The sequence below is a fragment of the Emydura macquarii genome, unplaced genomic scaffold (assembly GCF_026122565.2).
Source record: "Emydura macquarii macquarii isolate MOO-44397 ecotype Brisbane River unplaced genomic scaffold, CSIRO-AGI_Emac_v2 contig_369, whole genome shotgun sequence".
NCBI classification, from domain to species: Eukaryota; Metazoa; Chordata; order Testudines; family Chelidae; genus Emydura; species Emydura macquarii.
In genome coordinates, this window is record NW_027130506.1 from 3,341,663 (window position 1) to 3,363,362 (window position 21,700).

At 40.6% G+C, this 21,700-nt stretch overlaps 1 protein-coding gene across 2 annotated transcripts; it reads right to left on the bottom strand.

Annotated features, from left to right (window-relative positions):
- Positions 1 to 1,086: 1,086 nt before the first annotated feature.
- DSCC1 (DNA replication and sister chromatid cohesion 1) lies at positions 1,087 to 20,830 on the bottom strand. Of its 2 annotated transcripts, XM_067530806.1 has the most exons (9): positions 20,218 to 20,830; positions 17,044 to 17,212; positions 12,010 to 12,144; positions 8,490 to 8,580; positions 7,753 to 7,891; positions 6,019 to 6,071; positions 4,561 to 4,715; positions 3,816 to 3,964; positions 1,087 to 2,340 (listed from the first exon to the last, which is right to left on the bottom strand). In XM_067530806.1, the coding sequence occupies exons 1-9, from the start codon at positions 20,385 to 20,387 to the stop codon at positions 2,232 to 2,234; spliced, it is 1,170 nt and encodes a 389-aa protein (XP_067386907.1). In that variant the 5' UTR covers positions 20,388 to 20,830; the 3' UTR covers positions 1,087 to 2,231. The 2 variants fall into 2 exon arrangements, with proteins under 2 accessions (XP_067386907.1, XP_067386918.1); XM_067530817.1 differs by lacking the exons at positions 1,087 to 2,340; positions 3,816 to 3,964 and adding an exon at positions 3,979 to 4,442.
- Positions 20,831 to 21,700: the final 870 nt, after the last annotated feature.

Genomic DNA, 21,700 nt, shown 5'->3' on the forward strand with positions numbered 1-21,700 from the left:
GACACTAAAAGTTTCTTCACATTTTAGATTAGTTGTTCCTAATATGTTCATAGTCACATTTCCATTACTTTAGTATTAAAGTAGTTGCATTTAAGTCTTTTTTCTACTGTCTTTTCAACTTCCTCTTTCCAAATCCATGATTATTTTGACTCCAAAAGACAGCTTGTCTCCTTTTGGTTAGTCGTTTTAAAACAGATCAGCAAATACATTATATTCTTATTAAAGTCAGCTGACTGTGACACATTCAAAGAGCATTTAGGCAAATGTGATCAGTTCTCTTAGTAACACCATGGTTTCCTACTGCTTTTCAGTAGATCTCATTACCAAGTAAATTAAGTCAATAGCACTGTAAATGTACATGGTGCTTTATAGAGTATTATATATTTAGAATCCACAGGACGAGTCTTGTATTAAGCAGTTAAAAAAATGTTGACCCTTAATATGCAGATCAATCCTGTTATATATCTTTGTTTTGTTGAGGGTCCCCTGTTAGAGGATGGAGCTGCTGAGATGAAAGGGCAAAAGTTGGGACTCTTGGGTCACACACTGCTCAGCCCTATGGGTGGGGGGGGGGGAAACCCAACACACACTCCTGCTTCACCAGCCCAACAGTAAGGGTAGATAGTTCTGAACAGAGCCTACAAATTCTGCCCTGAAGACCCTGTTGGTGGATAGCATGAGATTTATTGTTCACTAAGATCTCTTGACATCCTTATTATGTGGGGGATATTCTAGCAAAATGGAAAGGCTCTCCCAAAAGAAGTTATCTGACAGCAGGGAGCAGGAGGAGCTGGAGATAGAATTCTAATCTAAGAGCTGAATAAACCTAAGGATAAGTATACCCTATTTTAAGGGTTAAACTAGGTTATTTTATAGCATGTTTCTTCCTCTCTCCCCTCCCTCTGCCCAACTCATCTGGCAAGTTAACCAGCATGTGGTCTTCCACATATGTATGTAATGCCTTATTTGCACACACATTTTAAATAGCAAGCTACCTAAAGTACTAGCATTCATATCTGCAAAGCAGTCAAATACTAAACTGGGATTCAAAGATTGACTAATACAAAATGACAAATGGAAATCCAGTTATAAAAAGCCTTTACAAAATTTAATTTGGCAATATTACAAAAAGTACCTGTTTCACAGCTCTACATTTCAAAAATATTTACATTTGGGTGGAATTGTTGCAGGAACATTTTTTTCTAGAATTTAGAAATGCAGTGCAATACTACAAACAGTTTAATTTACCGCTTTGTAAAAAGTAAGCCTTCTGCAAAAACAGGTAGGTACATTTTATGTTAATATTCCAGTAGTGCAGAAGAGTAGGTTACAGAAAAAATGGCTGAGTCCATAACGTGTGAATAATTTGAGGCATCCTCTTAGCCTGGATTTTACAGAACTGTTAGTACTATGTAACTTAAGGCAATTTTGTCAATAGTATTACGTTGTCAAGAACCCTGTACACTAATTGCTCCATGATTTTGTTTGATGTCATCTGCCTTCAAAGACATGAACCAAGAGGAGGACCGCCTTTCACAGCCCTGGCCTGTAGTCTACAGTCAAAATGAGTAATTTGCCTCTAAGACCAACTTCTCATTTTGAGCTTTCACAGAGCTCAAAACACTAATATTGTTTGCTGGTAACTAGAGTACTCTGACAGTTCAGTTATTTTTATAGCGAACAAACCAAGCATTCCTCTTTGCTTTTGACATACTATATTCAGTACTATTACTTGAAGTAGACTGCTTTTACAAGGTAAATGGGAGGAAATGACAGCTTTGTAGAAGCAAAAGTTTTCTCTGTAATCATTTTCTTTTGGTCTTTACGAACCTACCAGCAGACTTTTATTTGTGTAAAAAGAGCATGTGCAAATACTTTGCATAAACAGAAAGGGCAAGTAAAGTAAGGATATTGAATTTATTTTGCTTTGAGAATTTGAAGACTCAAAACAACTACACATTTCTGTTCCATGCAAACAAATTTGTAGATCTTCCTGGTTAAGTGTTGGAAACTAGATTCCTGCAGTGTACTTTTAGCTCTTGCTAGAGCAATTATTTCCACAAAGATAAAAAATTCCACTGTCTTTGTTATACTATACTTTTTTAGCTAACCGATCATTCAAAACTGTGACAGTTGATATTGCTACATAAATTACAGAGAGTTCTAGTATGAACACCGCCAGTTATTATTCTTTTGAAGTATTCTTGATCCTTAAATAAGGTTGTCTCTTGTTACGAGATGGGTCTTCTAGAGTTATAAACTTTGACACCATTCTGCATGGAAGAACGAGCATATTTGGTCAGAAGTGCAGCTACTGTTTGCTTCTCTGCACATAAGTCTCTGGAGAGAAAAAAAATAGTGGTGAAAAATGACTTTTTTTAAAATTACTGAAGAGTATCAAGACAAACTATTTCAGGATTGAATACAGACTGTTTCAGTAACCTGTTTTCCTAACAAACAACCGGCTGATTGCTGTGTTAATAGACTATTGGTCTGCTTCTCCCAAAATGCTTTCTGTCATCTAAAATTCAGACCTTGGCATGGCTTGAATACATGCTTTACAAAACACGAAGATTGTAAGCTATTCAAAGAAATAACTATCTAAAGACAAAAGCTTAATTCTGTTCTCCATTACACTAGTATAGATGTTTACAGAGCCTATGCCCACACTGCTATATCAGCATAGCTCCCTAGTATAGACTCAGCCTACATCAGAGTTTCTGTCAGTGAAGATACATTATTCAGGAAGGTGGTGTTAGTTACTACAACAGAAGCACTCTTCCATCAACATAGCTGCATCTATACTGAGAATTTTGCTGGCGTAACTATGCTGGTCAGAGGTGTGGTTTTCACACTGCTGATGGACATCGCTATAAATGATAAGTTTAGACCTAGCCTGACTCAATGGAGTTACTTCACATTTTACCCTGCATTGCAGAATTTGGTTCAATGCTGAGGCAGGGACCATGTACAAAGCAGAGACAGTTGGTTTAATAATATTGCTCAGCCCAGCAAGGCCAAGATCTTGACTGGATCATGTGAGTGTTATCATGTCAACTTGGAACAATGCAAAAGGAGTAAGGGAAAGGATGCAACATGAGAAGTGCTACTGGAGCATAGTTCTGGAATTAAGTTAGATTTTTATGACTTTTAAAAAAAAACAAAACTAATTTTGGAGGTATGTACAAATGAAAGTTGAATGATGAGAAAAGACATGCCCAAGATTTTTAGCCCTTTCTCTAAAGTCATGAATATTTACTGCTAATCTTCTTTCAATTTCCCCTCATCTTAAGGATTTCCTGACTGAACATTTGACCTCTTCATCCTCCACTAGCCTGGCTGTCCTTTCTCCAGACCTGTGGTTCAAAACCCACTGTGAATTCACTCTTGATAATTTTAAAGAGAAAAGTTGAATTACATAGCTTTCAGTTAAGATTTTGATTTCAAGACAGCTCATGTGGATGGGTCACAAAAAGTGTTACTAAACAGAGAAAAGGTCTCGTTGGAGACAGTTTATAACTTTTTGCTTTTTACCCTTTGGACAAACCTAGCCCCACTAAAGTTAAAGTCTATACAAAACTTCCATTTAGTTAAATGGGGCCAGGATTTCACCCTCAGTGTTCACATTCACTAAGTACAAATAATACTTCTGAATGACTATACTGTAAGTACATTTTACCCATGTAGAATTTGTAAGAAAAAATCTACCTCTTTAATAGCTGATAAAGCCTATGATGCAACCAAGTATACTATGCAAGTCTTTATGTACTTACTGTACTTTAAAACAATCTTATGCTTAGTATTGAACTACTTACTGAATATACGGAGCAATATCTGCTTCTGTCCACTTTTCCCTAATGGTAAATAAGCTGTTGAACCTTTCCTGGTTATCCTCAGGCAAGTCTTCTACTTTTAGCAAGAAGATAGTCTCTGGTCTGGAGTTTCTATCCAAGAGAGCCATACCCTATTGGGACAATGACAGGAGGACACAAACATTAAACGCAAATTTTGATCAAACCTCTCTTCTCTTGGCATAATCACCATTGCCATTTATCTCAGTATTTTTAACCCCTAAACTGTACAAGGAGTAGCAATACTAAAAGGAAAATAGAAGCCTTTGTAATATCTGCCATCATGAAGGAGGTAATTTTCACATCCCTTAAGGGAGGGGAATGTGTGAAAGAACAAGACTTGACATCCCATTGTCATCTACAGCAAACATTTTTAGTGTTTATTAAAGGCTGTTCTACAGTATGTTGGACTTCTAGTTCTGTCTACACTGATAGTAATAGATTTGAAAATTTTCCTTGATAGCTATGTGTATCAGGTTCAGGCCGACAGCTGCTCCTACACTGCTGAGGTCCTAGCCAGTCAGTTACAGGAAACACCTCATAAGTACTTTAGTGCAGGACAACGGTGCTTCTCTCACCTGCTGGCAAATACTGTTGAAATAAAAAATAAGAAATAGGTTGTTCATGATTCACACATAAGTCCTACACAATAGAGCAGTAATAACATCCTGCTAATACATGAAACCAAATTCACTAGTTTAGTTATTACCTTGAGCTGATCCAGCCTTGTCCTCATACCTTCAGGGACACTTTGTTGCCATACTTCTTGAAACTCAGATAGATTGAATTTAACTGCATTTTGCAAGAGCATTTGTGCTATAGCTGTGCATATTTTATCTTCATTCATTTCAAAATAAACTTCAGCTGCAAAGGGAAAAAAAACAACACTCACGGGTTCTTATCTGTTTTGATAGCAGGACATTTCTGTGTCTCAGGTTTCCCCTATGCTCTGCAGTCTCCCCCTCCTGGCAGGGTAGTTTGTACCTAAGTTTCTCCTCTGGCTGGCTGAGTAATTTGATATTATTTACCCTCTGGCTAAACTTAAAGTCCCCTCCCATCCAAGGTAAACATGAGTCAGAACACAAACAAGTACTTCCTTAGCCCTCTCCTGGCCACGGTTTTTAGTCCTGTTGATACAAAACTGCTATCAACAGACCTGAACCCTCTTCAGGTTAAACAGTCCTTTTATCCCCCTCCCCATCTCTTTTTCACTCTTGTTTATGCAAGTCTGAGATCAACAGCTGTTTGCACTCTAAGCTAAACAGTTCAATAGTCCTTTCACTTTCCCAGGGTCTGTACCCTGGTCTTCACCCTTGATGCAGGGTAGTGAAGGAAGGGAGGTGCACTTCCTCCCACTCTCTGAAAGTCCTAGCCCAAAGCCTGTAAAAAAGAATAAGTGCAAACACTGGATCCCAAGCTTACCTGCTTCACCTCCTCCCTTCTGGAGGTCCTTCTGTATCCAGGTCCTCTCATAGATTTCCTGCTGTCCAGGTCACTTCCCTGGGCTCAAACAAACAAACCCCTCCCATGCTCTTTGTCTAGCAATATCCCAACAGTCAGTGCTGCTACAGCTCCTTCCCCAACTTCCTTAGTGGAGAGCTCCACACCACATCTTGACACTTCCTGCTTACACAAGGAGAGTGCCATCTTTAACTACCTTTCCCAGCACTCATTGTTCAAACCTCCACCTTATTGTCTGAAATCAGAAATACTCATGTTGGGCCTGTACCCCTCTGAGAGCCATTACACCCTGCTACACAAGTTAATTCAAATGCCTGGATAACAAAATCCATCAGAAAAAAGTTCTTTAATGATGTGCAACACATGTAAACTCAATCACAGAAATTATTAATTGGAAAGATCTAGTAGTTTATTTCAGGCATCTCATCACTCTGCTAATTGATGATGATTTTTCTCTGACACTAGTTTTCCAACCCCCGTTTTAGTAGACCCCACTGTTAAGGAAATTTTCCATGATAATCAGCCTCAACATTTCTTAGCTCAGGTATCAGCCTCCCTATCCTCTTACACCTTGTTATTTTAGTTACATAATTTGTAAAGTCTTAGCCTTCCTTTATTTTATAATCTTCAGTTATTTGTAGGTGGTAATACTGGGTTTATTTTCCTAATGTATAAACTTAATATATGCATCCCTGCCATAACTTACCTTCATCAGTATATTTCATTCCATAACTTAAAAGAATATGTTGTATCATTTCTCTGAAAAAAAAAGTTAAACTTTAAAATCTACTTTTATGCGTTTCAGATTTATGGCAAAGGAATGCAGTTTGAAAAAATGTATTATATAAAGTTAGCTAGTGTACCCAATCATTAAAAACACACTACACTCCCAGTACAATGAAACACTGGATTGCAGAGAAAGTGAGGAGGGCAGGCAAGGCAAAAGTAGGAGAGAGAAACTAGGGGATGGGATGTGTCATAGTGGCTGAAGTGTTAGGTATAGGCCAAGGAACAGAGTAAGGTGGCAGAGCTGAAAGGACACAAGTAACAGGAATTGAAAGGGAAAAGATTGAATAAGGGCTGAAATGGACAAAGTGAGGGAGTTGATCCAGGATCTCTGAAGACCACTGACAGTGGTTCAGTCAAATACCCCTGCAACTTTACTTCCCCCTAACTTTTTAGTACCTACTCCCATCTGCTTTGAAGAGGTGTAGCAGGGCAGAGGGAAGGAATATAGACTCTTACTTTTTGGAGAAACGTGGGAAGATATCACATATGGAGTTGCACAAAGCATGGCAGCTATATATAACATATCAATAAAAGGTATTTTATGGACTAGTCACATGAAATTATAGCCTAACTTGTACTCCTTTGCAGATTTTGGATAAAAGCAAAATGTCAGTATGGGGTTTGTTTGTTTTTTGAAGTTCTACAAAAATTAAAAAGCCTCTGTCAGTAAGTGCAATTCATTAGCCTTGTAATTTGAACGGAATGGCCTGTAAATATTTTAATACTATTCTATTAATATGATCGCTCTGCTATTTATTTAAATACAGTATTACACTACCAGAAGTAGCAGTGCTTAATATAAAATGATTATGCAGGAAGGGTCCACTACACATTTCTGGTTTGCCTTGCTTCCTAAATGGTATTTTACCATGGGCAGCAGTCTGCCAATTAAGTAATGAGTACTAGCAAGCACATACAATAGAGTGAACAGCACTTTCGCTGTTGCGTCAGTGTATATTTTAACAGTAGTTATTGGAATCAGTGGATACTTATCCCTGCCATAAGACTGGAGTAGGATCCTTTGTAACTTTGACCCACGTTATGTGACAGTGACCAGGGAACAGAAATTAGTCTCACCAGACTTGATGTGTCACCTTCACTGTATAAAATTACTCAGGGCATGCTGTGCACTTCATGAGCACATAATGAATGATGGGAAGAAAAAAGGGTGCAAAGAGCCCTCATTGTGCCCCATGCACTCGCTGTGTGAAAGGACTGCTCCCCTATGAGACAAAAGATTTCTGTAAAATGGATGAGGAGACAAGCCATAGCTCTGCCCCACCTACATACCAGACAGCAAAGGTAGCCAGAAGCATTTACAGTGGGCAGGAGGTAAGTTCATCCCCCTCTCCACTCAGCAGGTTGTAGCAATTAATGTGTTCCCGACTATGAGCCAGAGTTCTCCCAGGAGCAGTGCAGCTCCATACTGAATTCAGAGCGGGACTATATCTTGAATGTGCAATGGATCCATATTATTGCACTTTTATGTTTTACAGCATCAAAGAATGTCTAATCTTGAGCACTATTAGTTGCATATAGTTCTATTATATAGGACTCCTCTATGGTAAGTGCAAATAATGATGGTTAATATGGATAACAGTTATTTGTTTTCTAATGCTTTAAGCAAGTAAAGAAACAAAAAGATACTTACTTGGGTTCCAGGGGTCCAAGTTCTTGAAGACAGATACTTAAAGGAACCTTGCTAAAAGACCAGGATTCAGAATCTATTAGCTGAGTCACATGATTCAGAAGTTTCATCTCATAATCAAATTCTAGAACCCTCCAATATCCTGCCAAACAGAAAAAATATGTAATAATATTTTGTAATTCTCCTTCTCTGAAGATATCTTTCAGGATTATCACACCTGAATCTCAGCTCCCTTTCAAGGTACAAACAGAACACCAAGCTCTTAAAAGGTATTTTAAATAACCTTTTTAAAGGAGAAAGAGAAACAGAATAGTAGATGCAGCAAACAGAGAGACCAGTGTGATTAAATTTTTCAAGGAGAGCAAAATACCTATTTACTTTTCTATGTAAATCAACTACTGCACAGTTGCTACCAGGATATTATACAATTGAAAACAGATGTAGTCAAGAAGAATTAATATTTTGTGATCCATATTATGCAAGCACTTGAGAAATACCAACAATAGTGGCAGATATTTTCAACCCTCTGCCTATCTGCATGCTTTTCATGCTGTAGCTGCTTGGAATCAAATAAAGCAATTAATTCCTTTGACTCCCACATAAAACATTGGAAGATACTTAGACATCTAGGGAGAAAGCAATTCAAAGCCCTGCAAAGACCACCACTTTCATGCATTCATGCACTAAGTTGGCATGAATGTTATGTTACAAGATAATACATATCTTATAGGGATAAATACCTTCAATATTACAGGCATTTACAACCTCCAACTGATGCAGTATTTCCTCCTCGCTTGCTTGAATCTGATCTAGTAAGTCTTCAGTTGTATACTGCAGCATGCAAGAAAGAAAAAAAGGGGTTATCTTCAGCCCTTACTTCAATTTAGCTTTAGCAAGTAAATGTTACCTTATATAAGTGTGATGGAGATAAACATTATTTAGAATAGGGATGAAGAACACTGTGGAGTCTTGGGGTTTTGCGGAGTTTTGAAGTCTCTTAGGTTTACCACATTAGTTTAAATTTGCAAACAATCTTCTGCAATTTAAACCAGTTTCTCTAAAGATCATTCAAATTAAAAAAAAAAAAATTCTATTTAAAGGAAGCCGTTACACCCTGCATAAGTGATACAAGTATACCCCCAGAAGTCAGGACACCCACTTGTGCAAGTCTATGTAAGGTACACATTTGCTTTTCATTCCTCCTCTGCTTTTTTGTTTTCCATCTCTGAAGTGGTACACAGTCACTTTCAAATCTACAACATTCAAGTGGGTTTAAAGTAGGTGAAACAAATTCTGAAATGTAGATGAGTTAATCTCCACTTTAGTTGTTAGCAAAATAAGTTACTTCACATCAGTCCAAATAATTGGCAGACATGTTCTGCTTGATTTCCCAAAATGCACCTCACCGAGTTTGTTGTGCCTTTGAATTTTTAAAATATTTTATTAAATTTTACAAAATTTTATTAACATTTAAGTTAATACTTAAGTTTTTTTTAAAAAAAAATATTTCCTGGCAGGAATGAATTGATTCATCTTAAGTATAGTAATGCAGTAGACAATGAGAAGGCAAAATAGCAAACCACCACTAACTTTGGTGGACACCATATCTTAATTGTATGTGGGATAACAAAAGTTATTTTAAAAATGTTTTTGATCAACAGTGTTCTTTCCTTTCCTCTATATTTCTCTTCTTTCTGGGTCATTGCTTTTTTCTCTTCCATCCTTCCTTTCCTTTCTATGAGAATGCATGCTGTAATACCATAAGATCTCACAAATTAAGCAGCATTGGCACTATGTCAAAACTTCAGTAGGAGACCTCCAAATTACATCTATGCATTTCAGGGAATGTTGTTGGCAATTCAGCAGGTGATACCCTCAGAGTTGGCATAGAACAAATGTCCTATGGTGTTTGAAGGCACTGCTCTGCTTGACATGATGTTTTTCAGATGAGATGCAATACTGAAATCCAGACCTCTAGTGCTCATTAGGAAACCTGGGATTTTTATGTAAGAGTACATGTATCAAGTGTTCTGAGCAAATTAAATTTTAGGTAATTTATTCTGTCTAAATTTTACTGTAGTTTCATTGGCAACAGTATTCTTTGCTTTCTGCCTCACACTTGTTTAGTGCTGCTGTACTTGGATGCTGAACGAACACATCAGTAGTGACTACATTTAAATGTTGAGTGAATATATGCAACATAAACACTGCAGAGGTATGCTATGATATGAAAACATGAGTTTCCTATAATCTACTGAAACAGAATTGCTCGTTTTCATGCAGAGGAAAAAAACCCAATCATTTGTTAGTTGCTCATGCCATGAGAAATGCAATGGGTAAACTAGGAGCATAGCAAAAATTCGTATCATCACTTGTATTGTGGTGGCCTCTAGAGGCTCCAGTTAACATCAGCACCCATAGCAAAATGTAGCTTCTCTTCCTAGAGAATTTACAATCTAATTTAAAGTTCCACAATGTTATCTGTAAAACAGCTAAGAATCTTATTTTAAATAATCATTATCCCTTTAATATTCAATCTTCCAACCAAAAAATCAAAGGATAATGAGACTAAACTGACATGTTAAAAGTATTTTCTTTCAAATGCAGAGAAGTCTCAGATGTTACCTTTGAGCATTATTGTTTGAAAGGATATTTGCACAATAATGCAAAAGTAAGTTAGTTTCTGAACATGTATATATGATCTGTTTATTAGCTGACTAATTTTAAAGCTATCTTCACTCCATCATGAAAAAATTATTTACTTTTTAATATTTCCTCAAGACCTGCCACATATAAAAGAATATAGGACAGATGGTTCATACCTCTCACTTTCACCATTCTTGGGTCTGGTCTAGGCTAGAGAGAGTTTTGTCAACAGGTCAGCTTTTGTTAATAAAACAGAACTGTTGTACACACTGTAATCACCACGCCGCCCCCGCCCCGCCAACCAACAAAACTGCCCTGTTTTTTCAGCAAAATAAAACCACCTCAACGAGAGGTATAGGACTTTTGCTGGCATAACTAGGGTGACACCATGTCAGTGTAGACACTGCATCCCCTTACAGTGGTGGAGGGACTGTCATTCTTGTCAATTTCACCACTCTGCTGGAGCAGTGAAATTGACTAGAAAGCCAGGACAGCTCCTGAGGATCCCTGGCTCCTGCAAGCCCAGGGTGGCTGGTTCCCAGCTGCGAGCTGGGATATGGGCAGCTGCAAACAAACAAGGTGAGTTGCGAGCCAGGACGCTGGCAGCTGAAGCCCAGGACTCTGGCAAGATGTGGGCTACTGCAGCCCGGCTCCGAACTGAGATGCAGGCGACTGCCGCCCAGCTCCCAGCTGGGATGCATTCCACCGACCTCCTGGTGAGGATGGGGAGGGGGAGAAGTTTTCGCACAGCTACTGCCCAGCTCCGACACACTGCACCAACCCAAGAAAAGAAGTGTGGACATCAGCCACCTCTGTAATTATAATGCACGCTATAAGTCGACATATCTGATGGTTACTTATTTTTCTAGTGTAGACAAGGCCTTGATGCCTGAAATGATTTTTCTGAAGGCAGAACTTGCATGTTAATAACTAAAAAAACATGGGCTCTGGCAGGACAGATCTTTAGTTACATTTGCCTTGGGGGTAATCTCATTCCTTTCTCCCTCCACTTCCACCACATCACCCTTGCTATTCTATTTCTCTTCCTTCCCATGTCATTCTACTTCCCTTCCGGAAGTGGAAAGTGCCTTTTACAAAAGCTAAGTGATGAGGTCACAAGAAGCATAAATAAGTATGGGGAAAGCCACTACAACGAAGTCACATAACATTTGGGGGATTTATATAGCCAGTTCCTTAAGACTTGAAAATTCATGTTCCCAGTTATTCTTCTCCAACTTATGGCTTCACTTTGCTGGCTTAGTGCAGAAGTCTTCACCCTGCCGGAGGGCACAGTGATTCTTCTTATCACCCTCTACACGAAAAGGGAAGATTCAGTCTCTTCTCACTACACTTCCTTTTCTTCTGTTTACCAACAGCCTACTGAATGCAGTCAGTAACATTGCTAGCAATTCTAGTAGAATGCCAGGCTGTCTCAAGCAGGGAGAAAAAGTAGCTCAGAGCAGGATTGTGTACAAGGGCACAATTCTGCACACTTAAGTAAGACTGGGAGTAAAGGTATTTTTTCTAGTTAAGAATGTAGCTTTATTGGGCTTTTACAAAGGAAATACAAAGGAAAAGTAAAAAGGAGGAAGTGATTTACTTCAACAAGCTTACCTTTGAGGCAGTCAGAGTTTTCGCTCTTTCACTGTCTGGCCCTTCATAAGGATTTTCCATTAGAAGTGTCTTCAGTTTTTTTAGTTTAGGTCGACATCTCCTTAATTCCCAGTAATTATTGGAGAAACCTGCAATCTACAGAGAAATTAAATGTTCTATGACTCATTTAATTTAAACACAGTCGGCCAAAGTAATTTACAAAGTATAATTAGCAGTGAATTCTACAGAGATCATGTAAAAAAAAAAAAATCAGGATTTTTATTAAGAGATTGTTTCTCCTTTCTAAAGTAGAGTAGGCAGAAATATTCTCAGCACTGAAGTCCATTATTGGTAATAACAGTTAGAGGTATACAGTTCAGTGATAAAACCAGCTAGGTCCTTTCATATGGGCAATACCTGCAAAGGGCTGGATAGTTTAAAGTCCTGTCAACTTCACCCCTTCCAATGTCTGTTCTTTTCCTCTTAATTTTTCAGTCTTGCTGTTCTCCACAAGCCACCTTTTTATTCTGCTCTCATTTTCCCAATTATTTCCCATATGCTTGAACTCCTGTTTAATGTGCATTTTACTATGCAATGAATCAGGCATGGAAATATGAAGCATCACTTCATTAAACATGCATCTTGGGAAAGAAAGACGTTTGCTACACAGATAGGTAAGCCAGGCACATGCACAGAGTACAACCATATGTAATTGTTAAAAATACTGCATACTTTTTTCCCCAGGCCCTGAAAAAGGGGTTTACCATCAACACCACAGCAGGGTTTGGAGCCAAGATGGTGTCTCCTTTCCCAAGATACCTATACAAAGACAGGACATGACAGAAGCTGAGTGGGGCAACCATCAGAAGAACTGCCTTCATTCCCTAATCTGTCGCACAGGAAGAACAGGAAACAAAGGTGTAATTGATGTAAGGCCTCCAATCTTCTAAACTCACTAAAATCTTAAAAGGAATTCCCAAGGTGCACTAATGAAGCATACATTGGGAGTCCCCAAAAGAGCCTAGTGAGAAGGAGATGATAGGAGGCCTTACGTCAATGCCTAGCTATTGAAGAGGCCAGCAATCAGACAGGTGTGATCACAGAATGGGGGGAAGGCACAACAGGCTCCAAGCTCTTTGTTGGTATTGCTCTAGGACCCAGTCCCTATCCCTGGATGAAAAATCCTGCTAAACAGCTAGTATAACAGAAAAGCTGTTTTTAAAAAAATGTATTTAAAATCCTGACTTTTTAAAAGATGTTCGATCAAATTTGATTTTTTTAAAGTAATTAAAAAAAACAAAAAAAACCGAAACCTGTCCTTTTAAACTACTGAAACTAGGTAGTCAATGAAAAAAATAAAAAGCTACTCAAGAAAGTCACTCAGATAAGAAGTGCTGTACCCAAATTCTGTTTGGAAAGCTTAGATTTTTCTTTTGATATAGTTTTTCCCTACATGAGTTTATTTGGTGACTTGCTTAACAAACTAATATTTATTTAAATTGTATGACCTCAGTTCTCCAGCTTTTTTCCCGTGCAATGGCAATTACACAGGCACAATAACTACAGCATTTGGATGTTACTTGTTTCTGTGCTTAGTTTTCATTTCTTTTCAAATCTCTTAGAGAAGAAGGTGTGACCTGTGCCAAGGTCAGGGCAAACTGCAAAAGGAGAAAACAACGGGATTCCTGTAGCACTTTAAAGACTAACAAATTTCTGCAGGCATAAGCTTTCGTGGGCAACAACCCACTCCGTCAGATGCACGAAATAGAAATCAGATAGGAGGTATATATATACATCCAAGGGTAAGAACCAACAATGAGGAGGGTAGGTATAAATAAAGTCCATTCAGTTAGAGTAGATGAGGCCTATTCACAACCATTGATTAGGAGGTGAGAATGTGTGAACAGTGACAAATACTTCTTGTAATGAGATAACCATTCCAAGTCCCTATTCAGACCCAGTTTGATTGTGTCAAGTTTGCATATGAGTTCCAACTCTGCAGTTTCTCTTTGAAGTCTGTTTTTGAATTTTTTTTTGTAGAAGTATGGCAACTTTCAAGTCAGCTACAGAGTGTCCTGGGAGATTGAAGTGCTCTCCTACTGGTTTATGGATGTTACCATTTTTTATGTCTGATTTGTGTCCATTCTTTTGCATAGTGACAGTCCGGTTTGCTCAATGTACATGGCAGAGGGGCATTGCTGGCACATAATGGCATATATTACATTAGTAGATGTTCAGGTGAATGAGCTCCTTATGGTGTGGCTGATGTGGTTAGGACCTGTGATGGTGTCACTAGAGTTGATGTGTGGGTAGAGTTGGCAACGGGATATGTTGCAGGGATAGGTTCCAGGGTTAATGTTTTTGTTGTATGGTGTACGGTTGCTGGTGAGTATTTGCTTCAGGTTGTGGGGGCTGTCTGTAAGCAAGGATAAGTCTGCCTCTCATGGCTTGAGCGAGTGAGGGATCATCTGCTAGGATAGGTTGTAGAGCCTTAATGATGAGTTAGAGATTTTAGCTGGGGGCTGTATGCCTGCAGAAATTTGTTAGTCTTTAAAGTGCTACAGAACTCATTGTTTTTGCTGTATACAGACCTTCCCTACCCAGTCAGAAACAGTGCTTCTAATTCCCCACACTGGTTACCAAAAAGCCCCCAAAAAGAAATTACACAGCTCCCTTTATTTTATTTCAGTCTCTGGCTCCCAATCAGCAACTAGGTCTAGTAAAGAGATAAGTTGTTTAAAAACTCTATTCACTTTACCAAAAGGTTCTCCTGATCCCCAAAATGTCAGCCACATTACCAGATCAATATTAGTTAGGATTTTACCCAAAAATATCATGCTGCCAGCCAATCCTTTAATATCTAAAATTAAAGGTTTATTATAAAAGAAACAAACAAGGTGAGAGATGTTAAATGATCAAAGATATCAGATACATACAAATGACTTTTAAGTCCATATATATATCAGATTCTTAGCAATATTGGAGTTTGTATGCTTGTACAGTTCCGCTGGAGTACATCCAGTACTTGGATGGGTCTGAGTCCTGTTTCACAGCTTCAGATGATCCAGAGGTAGGAAGCAGCAAGAATAAAGACAAGATGGAGATGGCAGAAACTATAAAAGGCTGCTTCACCATGTGGTCTGTTTCAAACACTAGGCCAGATGGAAAAGCACTTGGAGCTCCTTCCCAGTTCACACGCATGTCTGTACATGTCCTGCTGACTCACAGATATAACCCCTGGCTTCTCTCCCTGAGCTATTGTATAGCTGAATGCCCTTGATTGGCCCTCAATCAGGCTGGACAGTTCAGGTGCTAATCTGCTGGGGGTGTCACCTAATAGCACAAGTTTTAGATACAGAAATATCACACATTCATAGCTTACAATACAAAGATGACACACACATATAGATGAGCTTATCATATTCAGTAAATCGTAAATTTTCCAGTGATACCTTACATGGCATGTTTTGCAAGAGTTGTTGTAATTTTGCAATATTGATATCAATATTATACAAATGGTCACTCTTAATCCAGATAGCATCACAGAAGGTATTTCTGGTAATTTAGTGGTAGAAAAACATGCTAACGTGAGTTGGAGTTCATAGCCAGAGCTAAATGTTCACCCTGGACAAACATGCAGAATGCTCAACCCATGGGTGCTGGTGGTTTCCATCATATACATTTGCAGTTTTTCAATGGCTTTCAGCACCCCCACTATAAAAATTGTTCCAACACCACTGGCTCAACCCCTTTGGAAGGGAGTACGTTATTCCTGAGTGTCATATCTTCAGACTGATGCATGAGCCTATTAACACTGCTTCCAGAAGAAAGGTAATTTATCTTATTATTTGTATTGTGGTAGCACTTACAGGCCTCAGCCCCATTATGTAAAGCACTATACAAACGTAACAAAAAGAGTCCCTCCCATGAGTTTACAGTCTAAGTAATATAACTATACAATGCAACGTTTGGAAGGGTCTTACACCGCCTCTACACCAGCATTTATGCCGTTAAAACTTTTGTTGCTCTGGGGGGTGAAAAAAGTTTCGCCAGCATAAGCATAAGCATAAGCATAAGTTTCGCCAGCATAAGCACTTGTGTGGACAGTGCCATGTCAGCAGAAGAGCATCTCCCACCAACATAACGCGATACACAAGCGCTCTTACAGTGGCACAGGTGTACCAATACAGCTGTGCCACTGTCAGTTTTAAGTGTAGATTAGCCTTTAGAAGTGGGGAAGATCCCAACCAAAACCCCCCAAAAAATGATTTAACAGAAATTTATCTCGATGCATGTGACTTCATAGTTAATCACTAAAATCATTAAAGAATATAGCAAAAGCGAAGGAGGAGGAACATTACTTTCTTGTTAATCCTACTTGGTTTTGAATGTACCTTTTTGTAATAGCAGAACAGTGAATTTTGTGGAATAAATGATGTTCTGTTTGTCTAGGATTGGACAAGGTGAGTGATTCCACCTCAGTGATGTCATTACACCCACTGCACAACATTAGGAAAATATTATCATTTGCTCATAACATTTTTAGGAAAATTTGATTAATTAAATCTGCTTCAAAGGGACAGAAATAATGAATTCTTTAAAATCATAATTTTAAAACCCTCTACCCCAATGAATCTTTCCAGATGCAATAAATAGGATAGAAGAGTCATCTTTCAAGATTTTTTTTTTTTTTAAAGAATATGGTACTAAGAAAATGCAGCATAATTGCCTTTCAGGATAGGCCATTTAAATAGGTACTCTACTAAAGTAAGTGTTAATTTGCCCCTCATGTCGTATATTTAAGACAGCTCACTTGAGTGAAGGAGAAAATATCTATTCTTTCAAGTTACTAAGCACCATGAGTAATTACTGCCCCACCCAAAATAGACTTAATGCTTGGATCTGTTAAACAAAATATAACTGAAGCCATGATTGACAAGTTTTATATTAATACATCCATGCCTATCATTTGCAATTGTCAGACAATACAACAACAGGCACCTTAGATGTAACACTGATGTGAAGAATAGAGAATAAGAAAACAAAAGAATATACCTGGGTGTGAATGATATTACATGACGCTTGATCTGCAAGTAGCTGTTCTGGAGTTTTGCAGCCAGGGATGAACAGCAACATATTTGAAGTATCTGCTATTTTCATATCATAGGTTTTATCTTTACTGCACAGCACAGCTTGTTCATCTTTTTCACCACGGATCACTAGGCTGCCAAAAAAAAAAAAAAAAAAAGTTTTAAATGCAGAAATAGCAAAGGAGTACTCATCTTTATTTTGTAGATGATATAAAATTTCAAATACATTGCCAGGTGGCAAATTGCAGTTGCTATGACTACTGTTACCAATTGGAATATCACATATACAGGTTGTGCATACAATTAGTTTAATCATACTATTGTTACCGCTTCCTCCTTCCCATTTGTTCATTTCACCCACATTACATCTTATCTTTTAGAACCTGATCCTGCAAGCTCATATACAAGACCAAAGCCACAGTGAAGTCCCAATAGCTCCCAACTTAATTCAGGCCACTGGGTAATGGCACAACAACCACTACAACTCTACTAAAAACCCAGTCTTATTAACGGTGTAACTTTGAACATTCTTCAGAAAAAAAACTTCTGCTTACATATGATTAACATTTTCCTACACTTTCTCCTTGCAGGACAAACCATAGTCAAATGAAGGGATGTTCAAACTTTTCTCCAACCACAGCCCCCAAGACACTCACACTTTTCTCCCATGGCTCCATGCTCAAGTCCTTTGTGGTCCCTAACATCAGAATACATTCCATTGTTTCAACCAAAAGAAACTACCCAGAAACACAAAAACAAATGTGGTTCAGACTTATGCACTTCATGAATAGTCCTACTGAGCTCAAGGACTACTCACTCACAGAAGTGTTTAAGTTTAGAGCCATGTTTTAATTAATTATGCTCTATATGGCACACATACATGTTCCATGTATAAAAATTGATAATTTAACATTTTAACAAATATACAATTTAAAAAACATATCAGGATTGTTATTGAAAGTGTCATGAATTGCACATAAATAAGTGTACATTCTGTTGGAAGTTCCCCCAATCTCCAGAAGACATCTTGGTAACCCACTTTGGGTTATAGCACCAGATTTAAGAATTTCTTGTCTATTAGATTGAGTACAAGCTGGTAACCAGAAGACCCAGATTCCATTTCTGACCTTGTCACTGACTCACTTTATAATCATATGGAAACCATCTCACCTCTGTGACTGTTTCCCCATCTGAAAAAGAGTGACAATATTTACCTGTCTTGGGTATTTGTAAAGTGCTCAGAAGTACAGGACTAGAAGGGACCTATATTGACCATCTAATCTAGTTCCCTACATTGATGCAGGACTGAGTATCATCTAGACCAGTGTTTCTCAATTAAATTTCCCCACGGAACCCTTTAGGCTCCGCGGGGAAATTACAGTCATACTCGATACCCTCCGCTGAAAAATCCGGGACATCTTCCCTTTTTCGGCAGCGCGATGTCACTTTCTCACGGAACCCTAACAGTGTTCCCAATTGAGAAACACTGATCTAGACCATCCCTGGCAGGCTTTTGTCTAACCTGTTCTTAAAAACCTCCAACGATGGAGATTCCACAGCTTTCCTAGATAATTTGCGCCACTGCGTAACTACCCTTACAGCTTGCAGTCTTTTCCTAATGTCTAACCTAAATCCCCCTTGCTGCATTTAAGCCTATTACCTCTTGTGCCATATTCAGTGTCTAAGGAGAACAGTGTACCACCCGGCACTTTATCAACTTCTCATGTACAGCCCTGCAAGGATACAAAAATGTGGATTCACATCCAACCCCCATCTGCGAGAAACAATGTATAACTGACCTGCTATCTGAAGTCGGTCTTTTCTATGGCATCCGCACCCACACAGCACCTGCAGCCCTGGGCCCCCCAATCAGGTGTTTGGAGGTCAGCCTGGCTGCAGCTGTTTGGGGGCCAGTCCTGGCCCCCTTCAGGCAGCTGTCGAACAACTGATCGGCAGGGCCTGCCCAACAATTGATGGGTGGCCTGCCCTGGGGGCCCCCGCCAAACAGTTGATGGGCAGCCCGCCCCCATTTCCACATCTCAAAGACAGGAAAGCAGTCTCAAAGGCCATGAGTTGCAGACAGCTGCTTCCCGCTTTTGAGATCCGCATCTGATCCACTGTCTGCAAAAAATGGTCCATGGATAACCGCATCTGCAGATATCTGCGGATTTGCAGGGCTCTACTTTTATGTATCCCACCCATCCCCCAGTCTTCTCCAGACTAAGCAAAGCCAGTGTTTCTGTACTCTATTCTATCCAAGTTCTTACACAACATCCATCACCGTGGTATCTGAGCAGTGCTAGGCCCTATGACACTACTTCCAATTTCCTGCCCAAATGAGATATGTCTGAGTGGTACAAAAGCTGTGTTATGTGTACTGCAACAGTGCCATCACAATCAGGATTTTGGACAACAAGAGTTTACAGAGTTATAGTTAATGCAAAAGAAAAATTTTGGAAAGGGACATAAAACCTTGTGTTTCAGGATTTAAGTCAATCGCTAACTGACACCTGCCTTCTGTGGTGTTTATCACACCTTCCCTTGAAGCATCTGGTACTGGCCGCTGTTGGAGAAATGACAGGACTAGACAGACCAGGGGGGCCTCAGCCAGTCTGGCAATTCCCAGGTGATTGATTGAAGTAGGAATAAGCAGTTTTAGGGAATAAGCAAACCTGTGTTACTGGCGAAGTCATCTCTCCGGGGACTAACTCATGCAGAACTTTGGCTGCACAGTCCACTCCTCGGGCACTTCAGAGTGGATATCCATCACTGCTCCCCCCCACCAAGATGGCACCAAGGAGCGGGGCAGCATTCACTTGGGCACATTTTAGGGGTCCATTTTAACTTTGATCTTCCCCTCCACACTGTATCTGGCAAGAACCAATCATCACTCCTCCCCAGTTCACAATTTGTAGGGCAACTTGGTCCAGACTCCCGATCCCACAGGCCCAGTCCCACCGCCGGCCCACCAAGGGGCGCTGCAGCAGGCCCAGTCCCACCGCCGGCCCACCAGGGGGCGCTGCAGCAGGCCCAGTCCACACTTCGACGTTCCTGTCCTCTCCCACCCTGACCCTCCCCTTCCGCCGCTGCCCGCAGGGGCCGTTGCAGACCCGGTCTCCCCCCGGTCCGAGAGCCGCACCTGTGTCCTGCCTCCAGCTCGGCGCAAAGGCCCGGCTCCAGCTGCAGCAGGCAGCAGTCTCCGGCGCTGGCGCGGGGGCTGAAGCTGAGGCAGTGAACGGGCGGCAGCAGCTCCGCCGGGTTCAGCTTCGCGATATGCAGCGTGGCCTCCACCTCCTCGCGGCTCCGCATCTTGCCCGGCGCCGGCCGAGCTCCCGCTGGCGGCTCAACGGAACGAGGAAGCGGCGCGCGACGAGCGGTTCTAAAAGCGCGCTAAAACGCTGCGCGTGACCCTCACCCCGCTCGCCCGCCCCTCCCTTCCCGCCGGTGGGCGGGGCCACGCAGAGGGAGAGAGCCTGCGGCGGCGGCGAGGAACAAAAGTCACGTGACGGGAGGAGAGGACCCGGGGAGGGGAGGCAGCGCGCGCGCGCGGACTGAAGCGTCTGGAATGACGGGCGAGAGTGAGCGCGCGCTCCCTGCCCCGCGGTTCTCTCTCTGGTTCGCGTCCTAGGAACCCGCGCGGAGCAGGTGCGGCGGGCGGTGGCGTTGCGGTGTGAGGAAGTAAAGGGGGAAGCGATTCCCTCGCCTTGCTGCCGTCTCCGCCCGCCCCCGGCTCTCCCCCTTCGCGGCGGGGCGGGGCGTGGCGGGGCGGCTCGGCTCTCTGGAGCTGGCTCTGCCCCGGAGTTTCTGTGTGCGGCGATCGCGCTGCAGTGCCTGGATCTGGCTGCAACGTCGGCTGGTCGTGCATGGAGTTCGGCTCTGCAGAGTAACAGCAGCTACATGAATTTCCAGTTAGAGAAATCATCGCCAAAGACACTGCCGTGCACACGGTCATCGAGTGCCTCTTTGCAGAACGGGCGAAGGGAGAAAGCTCTTCTTGTCTTCACTCTTAGATTTGTGATGTGCCCAGATACCACAAAGACGGTATGGGCTGCCCGGTGGGTGGTAGACGGGATGAGATGGATGGTAAATACTTGTACCAATAAAAACAACAAGAGATCTGTGGCACTTTAAAGACTAACAAATTTAATATCTGCAAATATTAAATTTGTTAGTCTTTAAAGTGCCACAGATCTCTTGTTGTTTTTGCTGTATACAGACTAACACGGCTACCCCTCTGGAAATTGTACCAATGAAGAGATTATTCAACGTGCTAACAGAAAATATTTCTTGTTATTTAACGTAGGATTTCCTTTGTGCAATTTCACTCCAATATTCATATTTAAACTTCACTTTAACACCCAAACAAAGTCCCTTCCCTCCTTTGTGTTTGTACCTTTCATAAAGTACATGGTTGCCATGTGCCCTCAACCATATTTGTGCCGGTCACATGTCTCTGAATACTGAACCAGGCTTGTGACATAAGATATGACATAGCAATTAACTCATTAATGTTCTGATTTCCTATACTGTTACCTATTTGACTTCCGATTTCAAGAGAAAGAGAAGGTGATTTACTGATGTTCTGTGCAGGTGAAATCTTAATTCTCACAGAATCAAAGTTC

Bases quoted from the DNA above. Each gene is read 5' to 3' on its own strand.
- DSCC1 (XM_067530806.1), bottom strand. From the start codon at position 20,387: ATGCGGAGCCGCGAGGAGGTGGAGGCCACGCTGCATATCGCGAAGCTG. The intron at 12,145-17,043 runs GTATATTCTTTT...ATTTCTCTGTAG, and splicing joins GTAATATCATTCACACCCAG to ATTGCAGGTTTCTCCAATAA. The intron at 4,716-6,018 runs GTAAGTTATGGC...TTCCCTTTGCAG, and splicing joins AATGAAATATACTGATGAAG to CTGAAGTTTATTTTGAAATG.